General features: G+C 43.1%; 1 protein-coding gene across 4 annotated transcripts in view; it reads left to right on the plus strand.

Annotated features, from left to right (window-relative positions):
- Nucleotides 1-18,747, plus strand: part of LOC110528540 (TOX high mobility group box family member 2) — a 217,309-nt gene that overhangs the window by 61,177 nt on the left and 137,385 nt on the right. For 2 of the 4 annotated variants that reach the window (XM_036984125.2, XM_036984127.2), the window contains exon 2: nucleotides 3,316-3,411. The exons of the other annotated variants lie outside the window; for them this stretch is intronic. In XM_036984125.2, the coding sequence (XP_036840020.2) occupies nucleotides 3,316-3,411 (96 nt within the window). The remainder of the gene's footprint in view (nucleotides 1-3,315; nucleotides 3,412-18,747) is intronic. 4 annotated transcript variants of the gene reach the window in all.

The raw sequence follows: 18,747 nt of genomic DNA on the forward strand, positions 1-18,747 counted from the left end.
ATATATATATACATATATTGGAATCATTAACTCCCCTGGATGTATTTTTTACATTTCATGACTAGGATCAGTACAATGTATTCTGATGTATGTAATTGTTAACTTTCAATGTGTAAAACTACATGTTGCATTAAAGCATAGTAGTCTACAAGAAAGGTAATGCTTTGAGGAGGTGGCTTGATTTACAGTAACAGCGACTTGATAATGAATGTGCTATTTACAGTAATCAGTAAGCACGCCCACGTTTCTCAGTTAGTAAAATGTGACTTCTTTGGGTTTCAATAGTAGGTGGAGTCTAGTCAGATCTCTAGATAAGAACATGAGTGTATAGAGACTTTCTATGGACTGAGGTGGTCCTAACATGGACACAGTAGTACTGTACAGTAAGACTGTGAATCCCCTGTGAGAGGATACCCCCCTCCCCCACAACCAACTGAAATTTAATTGCCGCTATTTGCATAATGATAGCTAGCTGGGCCCACGGCGGACTCGCCTAGAGATGAAAAGTAGCAATCACTTAGAGAGTGACCATGAGAGACCGAGAGAGAGAGAGAGAGAGAGAGAGAGAGAGAGAGAGAGAGAGAGAGAGAGAGAGAGAGAGAGTTAGAAAGAGAGAGTTTCACTTGCTTTGGCAAAGTAAACATATGTTTCCCATGCCAATAAATCCCCTTGAATTGAATAGAATTGAGAGAGAGAGATATTTAAATGATTGTATTATTGCCCTCCTGTCAATATGACAGGAGCTTGACAATGTAAAAACATATCTGGATTCTTTTGTCATTTTATATGCAGGCTACCCTATACTTTGTGCTCCTGAGAGGCGTAGCGGTCTAAGGCACTGCATCTCAGTGCTAGATGCATCACTACAGACACCCTGGTTCGAATCCAGGCTGTATCACAACCAGCTGTAATTGGGAGTCCCATAGGGCGGCGCACAATTGGCCCAGCATTGTCCTGGTTTGGCCTGTGTAGGCCGTCATTGTAAATAATAATTTGTTCTTAACTGATTGCCTAGTTACATAAAGTAAAAATACTTTCAACACATTTGTCTCTGTAGTTTAATTCACCATCACAGTTGTATAACTAGCAAAGTATTCCTACCAGTTTTCATATTACTGGCATGCATGTGCCCCTCTCCTGGTTATATTTCCTGAGCAAGCATCCTCTTCTATGTGATTCTAAAATGCCCAGTATTCATCTCAAATCCATGATGACCCTGTTCTGAAATTCAAACTCAATAATTCAGCGTCATTCTCAATAAACCCCACTCTGGACTGATGATGTCGTCTGTCTGGGGACCTTGGCTGTGACATAACAACCTGCCAGCCATCCAGTGTTCCAGACAGCCATTTTCTCCCCGGGGGGACACACACTGTCGTGGGCCTCCGATAAGTACACAACCCCCTTCCTATTAAAACACAGTTCTATGGAGCTAGTGTTTACATTATCGGGACTTAGACTCATTTATTACAGTCCTCTAAAGGCCTGTTTAATAGGCTGGTGTTGGAGAGAGATGGAGCTGGTGTTTAATAGGCTGGTGTTGGAGAGAGATGGAGCTGGTGTTGGAGAGAGATGGAGCTGGTGTTTAATAGGCTGGTGTTGGAGAGAGATGGAGCTGGTGTTTAATAGGCTGGTGTTGGAGAGAGATGGAGCTGGTGTTGGAGAGAGATGGAGCTGGTGTTTAATAGGCTGGTGTTGGAGAGAGATGGAGCTGGTGTTTAATAGGCTGGTGTTGGAGAGAGATGGAGCTGGTGTTGGAGAGAGATGGAGCTGGTGTTGGAGAGAGATGGAGCTGGTGTTTAATAGGCTGGTGTTGGAGAGAGATGGAGCTGGTGTTGGAGAGAGATGGAGCTAGTGTTGGAGAGAGATGGAGCTGGTGTTTAATAGGCTGGTGTTGGAGAGAGATAGAGCTGGTGTTTAATAGGCTGGTGTTGGAGAGAGATGGAGCTGGTGTTGGAGAGAGATGGAGCTGGTGTTTAATAGGCTGGTGTTGGAGAGAGATGGAGCTGGTGTTTAATAGGCTGGTGTTGGAGAGAGATGGAGCTGGTGTTTAATAGGCTGGTGTTGGAGAGAGATGGAGCTGGTGTTGGAGAGAGATGGAGCTAGTGTTGGAGAGAGATGGAGCTGGTGTTTAATAGGCTGGTGTTGGAGAGAGATGGAGCTGGTGTTTAATAGGCTGGTGTTGGAGAGAGATGGAGCTGGTGTTTAATAGGCTGGTGTTGGAGAGAGATGGAGCTGGTGTTTAATAGGCTGGTGTTGGAGAGAGATGGAGCTGGTGTTTAATAGGCTGGTGTTGGAGAGAGATGGAGCTGGTGTTGGAGCGAGATGGAGCTGGTGTTGGAGAGAGATGGAGCTGGTATTGGAGAGAGATGGAGCTGGTGTTTAATAGGCTGGTGTTGGAGAAAGATGGAGCTGGTGTTGGAGCGAGATGGAGCTGGTGTTGGAGAGAGATGGAGCTGGTGTTGGAGAGAGATGGAGCTGGTGTTTAATAGGCTGGTGTTGGAGAGAGATGGAGCTGGTGTTTAATAGGCTGGTGTTGGAGAGAGATGGAGCTGGTGTTGGAGAGAGATGGAGCTGGTGTTGGAGAGAGATGGAGCTGGTGTTTAATAGGCTGGTGTTGGAGAGAGATGGAGCTGGTGTTTAATAGGCTGGTGTTGGAGAGAGATGGAGCTGGTGTTGGAGAGAGATGGAGCTGGTGTTGGAGAGAGATGGAGTGACAGAGAGAGGGGAATGACACAGAGAGAGGAGTGAGATAGATAAACAGAGAGAGAGGGAGAGAGAGAGAGATTAACAGAGAGAAAGATGGAGAGATAAACAGAGAGAGAGAGCGATAAACAGAGAGAGAGAGGGAGTGAGAGAATCTGTGTGGTGTGAAAGAAGGAGAAGTGCGGTGTAAAACTCGCTGAGGCAAACGCTCCAAAGGCTCCACTGGCAGGAAGGGTCTTGTTGTGAGTCATTAGATTCCCAGGTACCCCGGCTCCAGAGCTGCAGTGCCAACTCTCCTGCAGTGTGTTTTCACACATAGGGTAAGGGAGTTGGCCCGCCGCTGCTAAATTAATGTAGGGGAAACACCACGGTGTATGTGTAGACATCAGTAAGAAGTGGATGTTTGTACTTGATGACAGTCTATTCAGATCTTAATTGCTTTATCACTAAATTCTGCTGACCTCCATGTTTCTACCATTGACAATGCCTAACTTTTTGTTCGCAAGCGTTTTTGTGTGTATATGATGCAATAGTATTTTATTGAGTGAAAACATGTTGAAAGTTCTGAAGCTAAAGTTTCTCTCTCTCGCTCTCCCTCTTACTCTACAGAGCAGATACGGTGCATCAGACGACCGCGGCGTTAGACTTTATAGCTCCCTGCCCATGCGCCCCAACCCCAACGGGAAGAGACTGCCCTCTGCTGGGGTGAGAGGATGCTCCCCTTACCCCTACCCCCCTTACTCCCCACACCTCACCCCCTTACTCCCCACACCTCACCCCCTTACTCACAGTTAGTACACAGTTCAACCCTACAGTGCCGATGGCCATTAAATGCCAGTGATGTGCCACCACGAGACGAGTCGGGTGGTTTTGTGGTCTTCAACCGGTAGCACCCTCACATCTTGTGTTTCTGTATGAAGTGACTGACGAAAACACGTTCCCCACAAGATATGGTACTGTGCTAAATACTTTCTACATCTCCCTATGGAGACGTGCATCAGGGCCTGTAATCACAAAATCTTCTCAATTCATCACAATAAATAGGTGTGGGGGACCTGATCCTAGTTCAGCCACTACGGGCTCAGATCAGTTCTAGGATCTGTCTTCGGGCCCGCTTTAAATGACGTTCAGCTTATAAAGGCATTATAAAGCCTTCATAAAGCTTTCATAAACGCTACATAAATGTGTTACAAATCATTGATAAACGTATGTCATGCTTTATAAAGGGTTCATAAATGTGGCATAACTGTGTGACATACAGTAACCACTAATGTCTATGTGACATAACCCATTATGTCAAATATGACATAAACCTATGGTTTATAAAGAGTGGCTTAAGCACCGCATAATAAAGGCCTTGTAAATCATATTACATTGAGGCTCTCATGCATCTTGGTACAGCATTGCAACACCAGGATATTGGGTTTGATTCCTGCGACCACCCATATGTAAAAAATGTATTCACTCAGGACTCTAACTCGCTTTGGATAAAAGTGTCCGCTTAATTGTATATGTTATATTATATTTCACTCATTTCTAAGATGGCTCAACCTCTTTCCCTCTTGGGTGCATAGTTAATATTTGACCTAAAATGCAGTCATGCAGAGCAAAGAATGTTGGTAGAGCCTTTTAAAATTTGCTGGAAAAAAGTGCATACTTCAGTATTTAAAAAAATAAAATTTCTTAGTTTTGTTTTTCCAGGTTTTGGATTCCCCCATTTTTTTCTGCTTTAGCCCATTTTTTTCTGGTTTAGCCCATTCTTTCTGGTTTAGCCCATTCTTTCTGTTTTAGCCCATTTTTTTTCTGGTTTAGCCCATTCTTTCTGGTTTAGCCCATTCTTTCTGGTTTAGCCCATGCTTTCTGGTTTAGCCCATTCTTTCTGGTTTAGCCCATTTTTTCAAACTTTTTTAATAGAAAAACAACTAAATGTGTTTTTATTGTTGGTGTAATTGTTTCCGACAATGCTTTAAAAATCAGTGGATGACTTTTGAGGTCTGGGATAAATATAAGAAACATAGTTTTTTTGAGTGCAGTTGCTCTTTAATTCAGTGAGCATGCCCTGGACTGAAGTTTGGTTAGCAGGTTTTCTGTAATGCAGTAAGCGCACGTGATGTGATTGGGCCGCCATTGGAATGGGTGGAATTAAAGGCCACCAACACTGTATTATGCAGAGCCCCATGAAATGACACCATATACATTCTACAGACACTACTGAGTATTCCCTACAATACTTTCTTGCTCTAAGCCAAAATGTAATTCATATACAGTGACTCACATTGGGGCCATTTATTTGACCTTGGAACATGATTTAAAACCCACATTTTATGCAAATGTCCCTTAAATATGAACAAATACGAATCACTGTTAATGTTTAGAAAATCATTTTTAATATATCATGAATGGCTATTGTTGATACTTTTCTGCTATTAAGTGGGGCACTTTTATTTTGAAGAAAGAAAAAAAACTGTGACCCCAAAGTACTTTTTTAGTTTTGTTGACAAGACGCTGATCATGTGATGAGTTTGAAAACCAAATGCCCACTTGTGCTGCCACCGGACAGCAAGTAAGCAGGTAAGTTAACCTTTATTTATTGTAATTTAAATTCATTTGTAGTAAAGTGTTGAGCTAAATTACATACTTTAGTTACCTTAATCGTTATTTCAAGTAATTTTGGTGACTTCACAGCAATTGCTAGCTAGACAAAATTTTGCTAGCTAGCAGGCTCAGCTAAACGCAAATCCTCCTAGATACAGCCATGTCTCATAGTCACATCATGAGATTTATAAATGCAAGAGGAATATATTAATACGAATTGAATGGAGTTTCCCATCTTCCCATTTAGAGTTTCTAGCGCAGCACAGAAATACCGTGACCGTCACCTAGCGAAATACCCATTTCCTAACAGACCTGCTAACTTTCTTTGTTGTTACCTTTAAGGTTGGAACCAACATGCAGTACCTCCAGCAGGAAGAGAGGCAAGAACCATTTGTCCGCCAGCTCAGGGACAAGCTATATTGTTCACAGCCCTGTATAATGTACAATGTAATTGCATTGCTGGACTTTTTGACACACATGTATTGTTTTAAAAACACATGTATTGTTTTAAAAATGTACAAATTAAAGGAAGAAAAAAAACATGTCTTTATCTTTATTTGATTTAGCTGTTAGTGATAATTCACTAAGTGTTTTTTTTTGTGTGTGTTTACATCATTAAGCCTTTATGTATGTGTTATATAGGACCAAAGGGGTCTGACTTTAAAGGAAGTACAGCGTCCTGCGATATAGCGTCTTTATGGATGTGTTATGAATATTCAAAGGTCTCTCACTTCAAACTAAGTATTTCAGGTCACTACATAAAGTTTCAATAAATAAGTTATTAATATTCTGCTGAATTATGAAGGTTCTCTCATGATCCACAGGTTATTGTAGGGTGTTTATTGGTTTTTAAATGGGTTGATGGACCTGCAAAGCTTGCACTTGTGTGTGTGTGTGTGTGTGTGTGTGTGTCAGAGCCCAGATGATTTAGAGTAGTCCAACCTGAGACTACCACATCAGGTATTCCTCTTCTGTTTCCATTCTGGAGACCAGGGCTTGATTACAACATGTTACAATGCTGCCAACATGTTGTGGCTGATCTTTCAGCGGGGAAGTTGGTGAATGTGTCAAAGACTTGACTGGGCCCATCATCGCGTGGTATGGATAGTTTTTGTTGTGTGCATGTTTGTGTACTGAGGAAGATGGAACTTGATTCCAGAAGAAAGACACTTTCAATGTATTTAGGTTGGGGGCTTTCATCATGGTTTCTTGGTGTAATGTCATCCCCAGGGGTGTGGATGAGGTAGGGGCGTGGATCAGAAAAGCAGTCAGTATCTGGCATGACCACCATTTGCCTCATGCATTGCACAACATCTCCTTTGCATAGAGTTTATCAGGCTGTTGATTGTGGCTTGTGGAATGTTGTCCCACTCCTCTTCAATGGCTGTGGGAAGTTGCTGCATATTGGCGGGAACTGGAACACGCTGTCGAACACGTCGATCCAGAGCATCCAAAACATGCTCAATGGTGAGTATGCAGGCCATGGAAGAACTGGGACATTTTCAGCTTGCAGGAATTGTGTACAGATCCTTGCGACATGGGGCCGTGCATTATCATGCTGAAACATGGAGTGATGGGAGGTGGATGAATGGGCCAACAATGGGCCTCAGGATCTCATCACGGTATCTCTGTGCATTCAAATTGCCATCGATAAAATACAATTGTGTTAATTGTCCATAGCTTATGCCTGCCCATACCATAACTCTACCGCCACCATGGTGCACTCTGTCCACAACGTTGACATCAGCAAAACGCTCGCACACACAACGCCATACACTTTGTCTGTGGCGGTGAGGCCGGTTTGACATACTGCCAAATTCTTTAAAACGACGTTGGAGGTCGGCTTATGGTAGAGAAATGAGCATTCAATTCTCTGGCAACAGCTCTGGTGGACATTCCTGCAGTCAGCATGCCAATTACACACTCCCTCAAAATCTGTGGCATTGTGTTGTGTGACAAAACTGCACATTGGCCTTTTATTGTCTCCAGCACAAGGTACACCTGAGTAATGATCGTGCTGTTTAATCAGCTTCTTGACATGCCACACCTGTCAGGTGGATGGATTATCTTGGTAAAGGAGAAATGCTAACAGTGATGTAAACAACTTTGTGCACAACATTTGAGAGAAATAAGCATTTTGTGCAAATGGAACATTTCTGGGATCTTTTATTTCAGCTCACTTACATGTTGCGTTTATATTTTTGTTCAGTGTGTAATCATACGGAATGTGGTTCCTCGCTCTATAGCTACAACTGACTGGTGAACTGTGGTTGAGAAAGGAAGAGTTCCAAAACGCTAGATCCACCAATTTTTCACATTTGTGTTTTTTCATCAGTAATGATTGCTTATGGGTACCTTCATGTCTCTTTCTAAGAGACTCTTTCCCATTATATACAAAAAAAATAATAATTAAAATCGAAGTCAATTGCTTTCTTTTATCCATTTAACATAAGAACAATGGATAAGAGAGATTTTAATTTCATATGTCTTCCACACTCAATCCATGCAAACTTTTCTCTCTGAATTATCTCTCTCAGCCCTGCTTCAGGGTTCAATGGGGAACAGTGCAATATTGTTGGTGGGCTCCTTTTTTAATTACAATAGAGATTCTATTGATGTTTCCAACCACATGTCCTAAATAATTTATCAAGCGGAAGACTGCTAACAAAGCATTTCTACGAAACCCATCTGGTTTCAGGGCCAAGAACCATACGTTATCTAAAGTGAATATTGTAAATGGTGCTCTGCGGAGAGCCCACGGACAAATCATCCAAATGAGCTACTTGTCAGGGAGGCTGGAGGTAGTAAAGATATATATCCACTTTCATTCGACTCTCTGTCGCTAGAATTAAACTGTACATGCTAAATCTGCACGTCAAGGTTATTTATAAAATGGAAGGGAGTGAGAGACACAGGAAACGTTTCAAATAGTGGTCATTTCAATAGCCGATAGCCTACACACAGCCAATAGCCTACAGACAGACGATTGCCTACAGACAGACGATTGCCTACAGAAAGACGATAGCCTACAGACAGCCGATGGGCTACACACAGCCGATAGCCTACAGACAGTCGATAGCCTACAGACAGCCGATAGGCTACAGACAGCCGATAGGCTACAGACAGCAGATAGCCTACAGGCGGCCGATAGGCTACAGACAGCCTAGAGCCTACAGACAGCCGATAGGCTACAGACAGCCGATAGGCTACAGACAGACAATAGCCTACAGACAGACAATAGGCTACAGACAGCCGATAGGCTACAGACAGCCGATAGGCTACAGACAGATAATAGCCTACAGACAGACAATAGCCTACAGACAGCCGATAGGCTACAGACAGCCTAGAGCCTACAGACAGCCGATAGGCTACAGACAGCCGATAGGCTACAGACAGCCGATAGCCTACAGACAGACAATAGGCTACTACACACAGCCGATAGCCTACAGACAGCCGATAGCCTACAGACAGACGATAGCCTACAGACAGACGATAGGCTACAGACAGACGATAGCCTACAGACAGACGATAGGCTACAGACAGACGATAGCCTACAGACAGACGATAGCCTACAGACAGACGATAGCCTACAGACAGACAATAGGCAACAGACAGACGATAGCCTACAGACAGACGATAGCCTACAGACAGACGATAGCCTACAGACAGACGATAGGCTACACACAGACGATAGCCTACAGACAGACGATAGCCTACAGACAGACAAGAGCCTACAGACTGATTCAACAGCCGATAGCCTACAGACAGACGATAGCCTACAGACAGACAATAGGCTGCAGACAGACGGTAGCCTACACACAGACAATAGGCTGCAGACAGACGATAGCCAACAGACAGACAATAGGCTGCAGACAGACGGTAGCCTACACACAGACAATAGGCTGCAGACAGACGATAGCCTACAGACAGATGATAGCCTACAGACAGATGATAGCCTACAGACAGACAAGAGCCTTCAGACAGATTCAAAAGCCGATAGCCTACAGACAGATGATAGCCTACAGACAGATGATAGCCTACAGACAGATGATAGCCTACAGACAGACGATAGCCTACAGACAGATGATAGCCTACAGACAGACGATAGCCTACAGACAGATGATAGCCTACAGACAGACGATAGCCTACAGACAGATGATAGCCTACAGACAGACAATAGCCTACAGACAGCCGATAGCCTACAGACAGACGATAGCCTACAGACAGATGATAGCCTACAGACAACGGATTTTATGAAAGCATTCCACCATACACGATCATTTACTTTTATTCACATGTAGAGTTATTCAAATGAAAGAGCCTTTTTGTCTGTTACTTCTTCCTGTGAGGTATTGCTGCCAAACTGTATCTGCATGGAGAGTGCAACCACTTAACAGTGTGAAGGAAACCAGAAGTTTTTCCATTGTACTTATCAGGTGCTGAGTTAAAAGCAGTACTGTCAGGTTGCAGTAAGTTTGCAGCCATGTTCATTTCCCCTCCTCTCTATCTCTATATCGCTCTGTCTCTCTACCAGGGGTTCAGTTGAAAGTAGGTTCTGCACTGCTTCCGCCCTCCCCCTCAACCCCTTTCAGCCAAAATAACCTCACTCAACTCCACTCGTGCTCTTCCCCTTTCTCCTTCCTGTCAAGGTGCACAGAGCCCCCCCACCTCCCTACTCCTCCTCCACCCCACCTCCCACCTCCCTACTCCTCCACCCCACCTCCCCAGTCCTCCTCCACCCCATCCCCCTACTCCTCCTCCACCCCATCCCCCTTTCTTATTTTTTAAGTATTTTTTTATCATAAATCTGTCATTCTTTTTTTTTGTTGAAGACTTCAGCAGGAGGGCCTGACTTTAGTATTGGATTGTGTTGCTGACCTTACTAGAGATATGACCTTCGCCTAGTGAAGACTGTTGTTGTCCTTACTAGAGACATGACCTTCACCTAGTGAAGACCTGTTGTTGTCCTTACTAGAGACATGACCTTGATCTAGTGAAGACCTGTTGTTGTCCTTACTAGAGACATGACCTTCACCTAGTGAAGACCTGTTGTTGTCCTTACTAGAGACATGACCTTCACCTAGTGAAGACCTGTTGTTGTCCTTACTAGAGACATGACCTTCACCTAGTGAAGACCTGTTGTTGTCCTTACTAGAGACATGACCTTCACCTAGTGAAGACCTGTTGTTGTCCTTACTAGAGACATGACCTTCACCTAGCGAAGACCTGTTGTTGTCCTTACTAGAGACATGACCTTCACCTAGTGAAGACCTGTTGTTGTCCTTACTAGAGACATGATCTTCACCTAGTGAAGACCTGTTGTTGTCTTTACTAGAGACATGATCTTCACCTAGTGAAGACCCGTTGTTGTCCTTACTAGAGACATGATCTTCACCTAGTGAAGACTGTTGTTGTCCTTACTAGAGGCATGACCTTGATCTAGTGAAGACCTGTTGTTGTCCTTACTAGAGACATGACCTTGATCTAGTGAAGACCTGTTGTTGTCTTTACTAGAGACATGACCTTCACCTAGTGAAGACTGTTGTTGTCCTTACTAGAGACATGACCTTCACCTAGTGAAGACCTGTTGTTGTCCTTACTAGAGACACACAATACTGCAGTGTCACCTACTAGTTACGCAAGGTGGTTGGTTGTGTTCACTTTGTAAAATAGTTGAACTAAACTCATGAGAATTTATTTATAGGCATTTATATTCTTTAGGAATCAATTAGGATTAAGAACAAAAATATATGTACCAATCCTAGATTTCCCCTGAAAGAAAATCACTGAGGATGACAGAGACCTACAATAACAGAAACAACAGTCAAAATAACTTTGAAAACTGTGAAAATACTGTACTTACTTAATGTATAGGACAAAATGGGGTTGAACACAAATGATTCACAGTATGTCTTAAAGAATGTCAAATGAAAGAGGCATCATAAGGCATTTGGAATAAGTCACAGTTATGGAAGGAGGAGAACAGAAACTGCAACACAGAAGTCTTGAAAGAGAAGTTAAGTATTTTATAACTTATAGTTAGATGGTTCTTCCCCCTTGAAAGTAGCTAGCAGTGGCTAATTTTTATAGTGGCTGTTTAAAGAAAAAACAAACCATGGATTACAGATTCTCCTGGACCGTAGACTCATTTCAGGGTGAGGAATCATTTAACATCAAGTTGTAAAATAGTGAACATCCCCTTTAAAGCCTGTAGTACAGCACACTGTCTTAACCACTAGCTAGTCAGATTGACCAACAACCCTTATCTAATGGAAGCAGAGACTGTACTGTTGTAGCCATGGGATGTACTTTTCTGGTCCTCCACAGCATGTGCCTTCGTCCCAAATGGCACCCTATTCACTACCAGTGGTGGAAAAAGTACTCAATTGTCATACTTGAGTAAAAGTAAAGATACCTTAAAAGAAAATGACTCAAGTAAAAGTGAAAGTCACCCAGTAAAATACTAATCACTCCTCTTTCACCCCAGCTGCCAAACTAACCCTGATTCTGATGACCATCCTACCCATGCTAGATTATGTAGACATAATTTATAGATCAGCAGGTAAGGGTGCTCTCGAGCGGCTAGATATTCTTTACCATTCGGCCATCAGATTTGCCACCAATGCTCCTTATAGGACACATCACTGCACTCTATACTCCTCTGTAAACTGGTCATATCTGTATACCCGTCGCAAGACCCACTGGTTGATGCTTATTTATAAAACCCTTAGGCCTCACTCCCCCCTTTCTGAGATATCTACAGCAGCCCTCATCCTCCACATACAACACCGGTTCTGCCAGTCACATTCTGTTAAAGGTCCCCAAAGCACACACATCCCTGGGTCGCTCATCTTTTCAGTTTGCTGCAGCTACTGGACAGTTTTATCTCAATCTCTTCTTAATCTCAATCATGGACACTCTTACTGACAGTTGTGACTGCTTTGCATGGTGTATTGTGTATTGTAGTCTCTACCTTCTTGACCTTTGTGCTGTTGTCTGTGCCCAATAATGTTTCTACCATGTTTTGTGCTGCTACCATGTTCTGTTGCTACCATGTTGTTGTCATGTTGTGTTGCTACCATGCTGTATTGTCATGTGTTGCTGCCTTGCTATGTTGTCTTAGGTCTCTCTTTATGTAGTGTTGTGTTGTCTTCTGTCGTGATGTGTGTTTTGTCCTGTATTTATATATTATTTATTTTTTACATTAGTATTTTTAATCCCAGCCCTCGTCCCCACAGGAGGTATTTTGCCTTCTGGTAGGCCGTCAATGTAAATAACAATTTGTTCTTAATTAACTGACTTGCCTAGTTAAATAAATAAATAAATAAATACAAATAAATAAATACAAATAAATAAATACAACTAAAATTGAGTAAAAGTCTAAAAGTATTTGGTTTTAATTGTACTTAAGTATAAATCATGAATAATGTCTTATATTAAGCATGCCATTTGGGCCTCTGCCTCAACACAGTAAACAATGCAGCCCAGTGTGCAACATACATGGCCATTGTTTCTCTGTTCTGGGTATGTTACCATAGCCACTGTCTGATGGTGTTGTTGTTGTCCTTGTAGCTTTTCCAACTCTGACATGATATATGGTAAAGGACTCAATGTCTCCAACTGGGATGACAGGTTCTTTTTCCTCTCATTCTTTCTTTTCCTGGTTGATTTGGAGAGCTTGCATATTCAATTATGTAGAGAGTGAGAGATGGAGTGTGCTCCGACCGCCATATTTTGGTGTGCCATATTAATATTGCATGAGCACTATTCTATACAGGATATCTAAGAGGCCGCCTATTAGAGCTAGCCCAGGAAGAATATGATACGTAGTGTGTGTGTTTGTGTGTGAGACAGAGAGTGTGTGTTTGTGTGTGTGTGCGTATCTGTGTGTGTGGGTGCGCATGTGTGTGTGTACTCGCGTGTGTGCAAGTGTTGTGCGTGTATGTGTGTGCGTGCGTGCGTGTGTGTGCGTGCGTGTGTGTGTGTTTGTGTGTGTGTGCATGCGTGTGTGTCTGTGTGTGTGTTTGCGTGCATGCGTGTGTGTGTGTGTGTGTGCGTGCCTGTGTTTGTGTGTGTGTGTGTGCGTGTGTGTGTGTGTGTGTGTGTGCGTGCCTGTGTTTGTGTGTGTGTGTGTGCGTGTGTGTGTGTGCGTGTGTGTGTGTGTGTGCGTGTGTGTCCGTGTGTGTGTGTGTGCGTGTGTGTGCGTGCCTGTGTTTGTGTGTGTGTGCGTGTGTGTGTGTGTGTGCGTGTGTGTCCGTGTGTGTGTGTGTGCGTGCATGCGTGTGTGTTTGTGTGTGTGTGCGTGCCTGTGTTTGTGTGTGTGTGTGCGTGCATGCGTGTGTGTCTGTGCGTGTGTGTGCGTGCGTGTGTTTGTGTGTGTGCGTGTATGCGTGTGTGTTTGTGTGTGTGTGCGTGCCTGTGTTTGTGTGTGTGTGTGTGTGTGTGTGTGTATGTGCGTGTTTCTTTACCCCACTGGTGATTCAATGGAGGTGGTGGTTATAATGAATGTTTTCCAGATTTGGTGTTGATAATAAGAGTGAGTCATTTGTTCAATATTGTAGTGTTTGTTTATCTCCATGTATTTTAGATTGCACATCCAATTTGTTTCCAATTGCAGCATGAGTGATACTCTGTGGTAATTGAGCTAAGAATAGAAATTGTAAACTAAACAAACAAACAAACTACTAAACATGCATACAGATACTATCTGTAAATAAGTGAACAGAGGGAAGTTATTTATTCTCTCTCCATGCGAATCGGTAGAACCAAAACAATCTTGTTATAGATCATAACATAATTATGCTGTAACCATAACAATGACGGGATGACAGAATTTCGCATGACATCATTATATTTATATTTGCTTCAATGGTATATATACAGTAGTTGTCAACACTACACGCCTCATTGGTTATGACAATTCCTCAGTTTTCTTGGGGTTTGGCAAAAATGGGCTGTTTTAGTGGCTGTTATGGGGATAATACTGAACTGGCTTCTGTAGCTTAGCATTGGGTCACACCAGGCCTGGGTTCAAATACTATGTGCAATCATTTTATATACTTTTTCTGTGCTTGCTTCTCTTAATGGAACAATAAAATAATCCCAAAACTGCAAACCCCACCCATCTAGCACTCCAGACAGGCTAGAGCAAAGGCTCACAGTAATTTAAAGATTTCGAATAGTAATTGAACCCAGGTCTGTATCACACAGAATGCACCACAGTGCTTTAATGAGATCCCAACGCCACAGTAAGACACATTAAACTGGCTCGTGGAAGCTAGCGGAAGCTAGCATTAGAGCCATACCAGTGTTCCCAGTCAATTCCCCCTAGTAGAGCCAGCCAGACATCTGAACACCAACACAGTAGGCTACAGAGAGGCTGGTGTTTTAGGCTGGCTAACAAGCCCTTCAATGACCTTACATCACCAGCTGGATTTTTTAAAGAAGTCTAAGTGTGACTCTCTTCAGTAATATCATTGCTCACGCCTCAAAGACTCTGGATAAAGGCCCACTTTCCTTCGCTGAAATGTAACAAATGTGTGCGAGAAAAAAACACACATCACAGCCAAAACCATGCATCCAAGAGAGAGGGAGATATAGAAGGATAGAGAGAGAAAGAGAGAGAGAGAGAGAGAGAGAGAGACAGAGAGAGAGAGAGAGAGAGAGAGAGAGAGACAGAGAGAGAGAGAGAGAGAGACAGAGAGAGAGAGAGAGAGAGAGAGAGAGAGAGAGAGAGAGAGAGAGAGAGAGACAGAGCGAGAGAGAGAGAGAGAGACATTGGAGGAGAGGGGATATGGAGAGATGGAGAGATGGATAGAAAGAGAGAGGAGAGCCTGGATAGGCAGAGATGGATGGATGCATATAAAGAGAGAGACAGAGAAGGAGAGATTAGAGTGAGGATAGAGGGAGCGATAGAAAGAGAGAGAGAGATGAGAGACCCAACACCTCCCCCTCTGCCAGATGTATTAATGTAGTCGGCTTTCTCTTAAATTCAAACGGCAAGAAAAGGAGAGACAGAGCGAAAAGGAAAAGCGGCAAGCCCTAGCTTTAGAAAGAAAGAGAAAATACCTGCCATCTATCTATTAGTGATCTGTAAATATTACATGAGCTCCACATTCGCTCACTTGTTTGGTATTATATCCACGGGATGGGTATATTATTTTAGAAACTGTGCCTTGTTTATCGCGATACATGACCTAGTTCCAGGCAGCCAACTCTCTCTCTCTCCATATCTCTGTCAGTCTCCCCCTTCTTCCTCTCTCCCTCTCTCTCTCTCCCTCCCTCTCTCTCTCTGTCTCTCTCTCTCTCTCTCTCTCTCTCTCTTTCTCTCTCTCTCTCTCTCCCCTCCCTCTCCCTTTCTCCCCCTCTCTCTCTCTCCATATCTCTGTCAGTCTCCCCCTTCTCCCTCTCTCCCTCTCTCTCTCTCTCCCCTCCCTCTCCCTTTCTCTCTCTCTCTCTCTATCTCTCTCTCTCTCCCCTCCCTCTCCCTTTCTCTCTCTCTCTCTCTCTCTCTCTCTCTCTCTCTCCATATCTCTGTCAGTCTCCCCCTTCTCCCTCTCTCCCTCTCTCTCTCTCTCTCTCTCTCTCTCTCTCTCTCTCTCCCCTCCCTCTCCCTTTCTCTCTCTCTCACTCTCTAGCTCTCACTCTTTCTCACTCTCACACTCTCTCACTGTCACTCTTTCTCTTTCTCTCTCTCTCTCTCTCTCTCTCTCCCTTTCTCTCTCTCTCACTCTCTAGCTCTCACTCTTTCTCACTCTCACGCTCTCTCACTGTCACTCTTTCTCTTTCTCTTTCTCTCTCTCTCTCTCTCTCTCTCTCCCTCTCTCCCCCTCTCTCTCTCTCCCTCTCTCCCCCTCTCTCTCTCCCCTCCCTCTCTCTCCCCTCCCTCTCTCTCTCTCTCTCTCCCCTCCCTCTCCCTTTCTCTCTCTCTCACTCTCTCTTTTCTCTCTCTCTCTCTCTCCCTTCCCTCTCTCTCTCTCTCTCTCTCTCTCTCTCTCCCCTCCCTCTCCCTCTCTCTTTCACTCTCTCTCACACTCTCTCTCATGCTTTTTCTTTCTTTCTCTCTCTCTCTCTCTCTCTCTCTCTCTCTCTCTCTCTCTCTCACTATCGGTGAGATCTCAAATGGCTGTCCCTGCTGAACAATTGCAACACAAAAGAAACCCAAATGGAGATGTTTGTAGAAAACAACATGTGTGTAATTAAGGCTTAACGAGCCCTTGTCAGGGTGGAATGTGCAATTAGATTGATAATAGAACATTGCGCCTGAATGCCAGGCCGTGATGGCTGCTGGATGAGAAATAAGCAGCAGAGCCGATGCAGTGAATGTAGAATTATGGGGCCTATTGACAAGAGAGGGAAGAGAGTACAGTACTGTTGGACACATTTCTATGTAAATGTAGGGGTGTTGGCGAGGCAAGAGTGCTATGTATGTGTGGAGAAAGGTAGTGCAGAACAGTGTTGTACAGCATAAGGCTTGAAATGAGTGTACAGTGCTTTGGAAAACTGGTGCAGCTGTAGATAGGGTGAGACAGTTCAGTTGTAGACCGTAAAAACCTACTGTGCATTTTGATGAAACAGTAGGTTTTTGAAGAATTTATTTTCATCATTTTGTTTGTGATATTTGTTGGTGTTTTCCAATGATTTATATATATATACACTTGATGGTGCCCTGGTGCGCTGTTTTGAAGCCACGGCACCTCCATCTTGCCACTCCCCCACCATTGTAAAAAAATAATTGAAAGCCATGGAGAAGCATTTATAAATGTCTACATTTGTTTTCCCCACATTTATTCTATTACATACACATTAATGCATGTGTGAGCTAAACATGCAAAAATGTATACAAAATATCTAAAAACATTTTGCTTAAAGTGTCATTTTTTTTAAGTTATAGTGTTACTGTCCCCAATACAACAACAAAATTACTTTAATACTTGTAATTTTTTCTTTTAAACATTTATTTGAAATATTGTAGAATTCCATTTATTCCTTGGAGGATTTCTCCTTCTGGCGAGTGCCAATATGGCCGACCGGTGGCTCAAAGCCTTTCACTGGCCAATACATAGCAGAAGCAAGCCAGGGTTTATATAGATCACCTTCATTTGCATTTTTTGCATTAACATTCCACACGTTCTAATTATTCTTCAAGGTTGAATATTATACAGGTAACATCATTATTTATAAAAAGCATCAAAGCCACTCAAGCAAAAGAACAGGTATCTCTGTAACTTTTCCTTTTTTTAATCATTTATTCTCTCTCAATGACCTCATGACATTTTTCCACTTGAGTTTTCGGAAATTGAGCTTTGCCTTGTAGGCGGAACAGAACAACGCACAAAATATTGTTTTGCTATTTCTGAATTGCTTGACTACTCCCTTGAAGGGAGAGAGAGCCTTTGTTGCCTTCCTTTGGGACTTCCCTCGAAAGGGTTGTAATGTGCCTCGCATTATATAATGCAAGCTGATTTAATACATTTAATGGAATCCACAGACGTGGGCTGTGTTCCAAATGGCACCCTATTCCCTTGAATGCACTACGTTTGACCAGGGACTATATAGGGCAGAGGGTGCCATTGGAACGAAGCCTTTTATATCAAGAGACCAGTCTTACACAGTTCTGCCTTGATGACCCCAACTGCTTAAATAAATGAAACACTCAATATACCTCAAAAAGTGGATTGCTATGCACTTGACTGAAGTAAGTTTGAGACATATTTTGACTGCCTGACCACGCCCCTGTCTAGTTGATTTTCATTTGCGCTATTTGTGCATATTACATTTTTATGGTAATCCTGTTTCAAAATGTATTTTCAATTCCACCTGGTTCATTATTCTGTGATATGGTTTGTAGTGGGTTTCAAGGTTGATGATGTGTAAGCTTTGTTTTCATTGTGTCCAAGGCGAGCACAATGGCGTGATTGTGCTTGGCCATCTGTAACTCGACACCTACCTAGGGCATTGGTCAGAAGTGAGATGTGAATGCATTTTGCTTGGCGAGCCATGGTTTTCAACCCCAGCCCCAAGTGTAATCCAGTAGATCACCAAACCCTGTCAATCACACCCATTCACACAGATCACATGTAGTCCAGTTCAAGGTTTTTTGAAAAATCAAAATTTTCCACATAAAGGGGCTTATTTTTAATTCTTTCTTGTATTTTTTAAATAATCGCTCTCATTATGAGCCAGTCTAGGTGTCATTATGAGCAAGTCGGGGTGTAATTATGAGCCGAGCCAGTCGAGGTGTCATTATGAGCCAGTCGAGGTATCATTATGAGCCGAGCCAGTCGAGGTGTCATTATGAGCCAGTCGAGGTGTCATTTTGAGCCGAGCCAGTCGAGGGTTCATTATGAGCCAGTTGAGGGTTCATTATGAGCCAGTCGAGGGTTCATTATGAGCCAGTTGAGGTGTCATTATGAGCCGAGCCAGTCGAGGTGTCATTATGAGCCA

Source organism: Oncorhynchus mykiss, chromosome 7, assembly GCF_057628025.1.
Source record: "Oncorhynchus mykiss isolate SJ-2025 chromosome 7, ASM5762802v1, whole genome shotgun sequence".
Taxonomy (NCBI): Eukaryota; Metazoa; Chordata; class Actinopteri; order Salmoniformes; family Salmonidae; genus Oncorhynchus; species Oncorhynchus mykiss.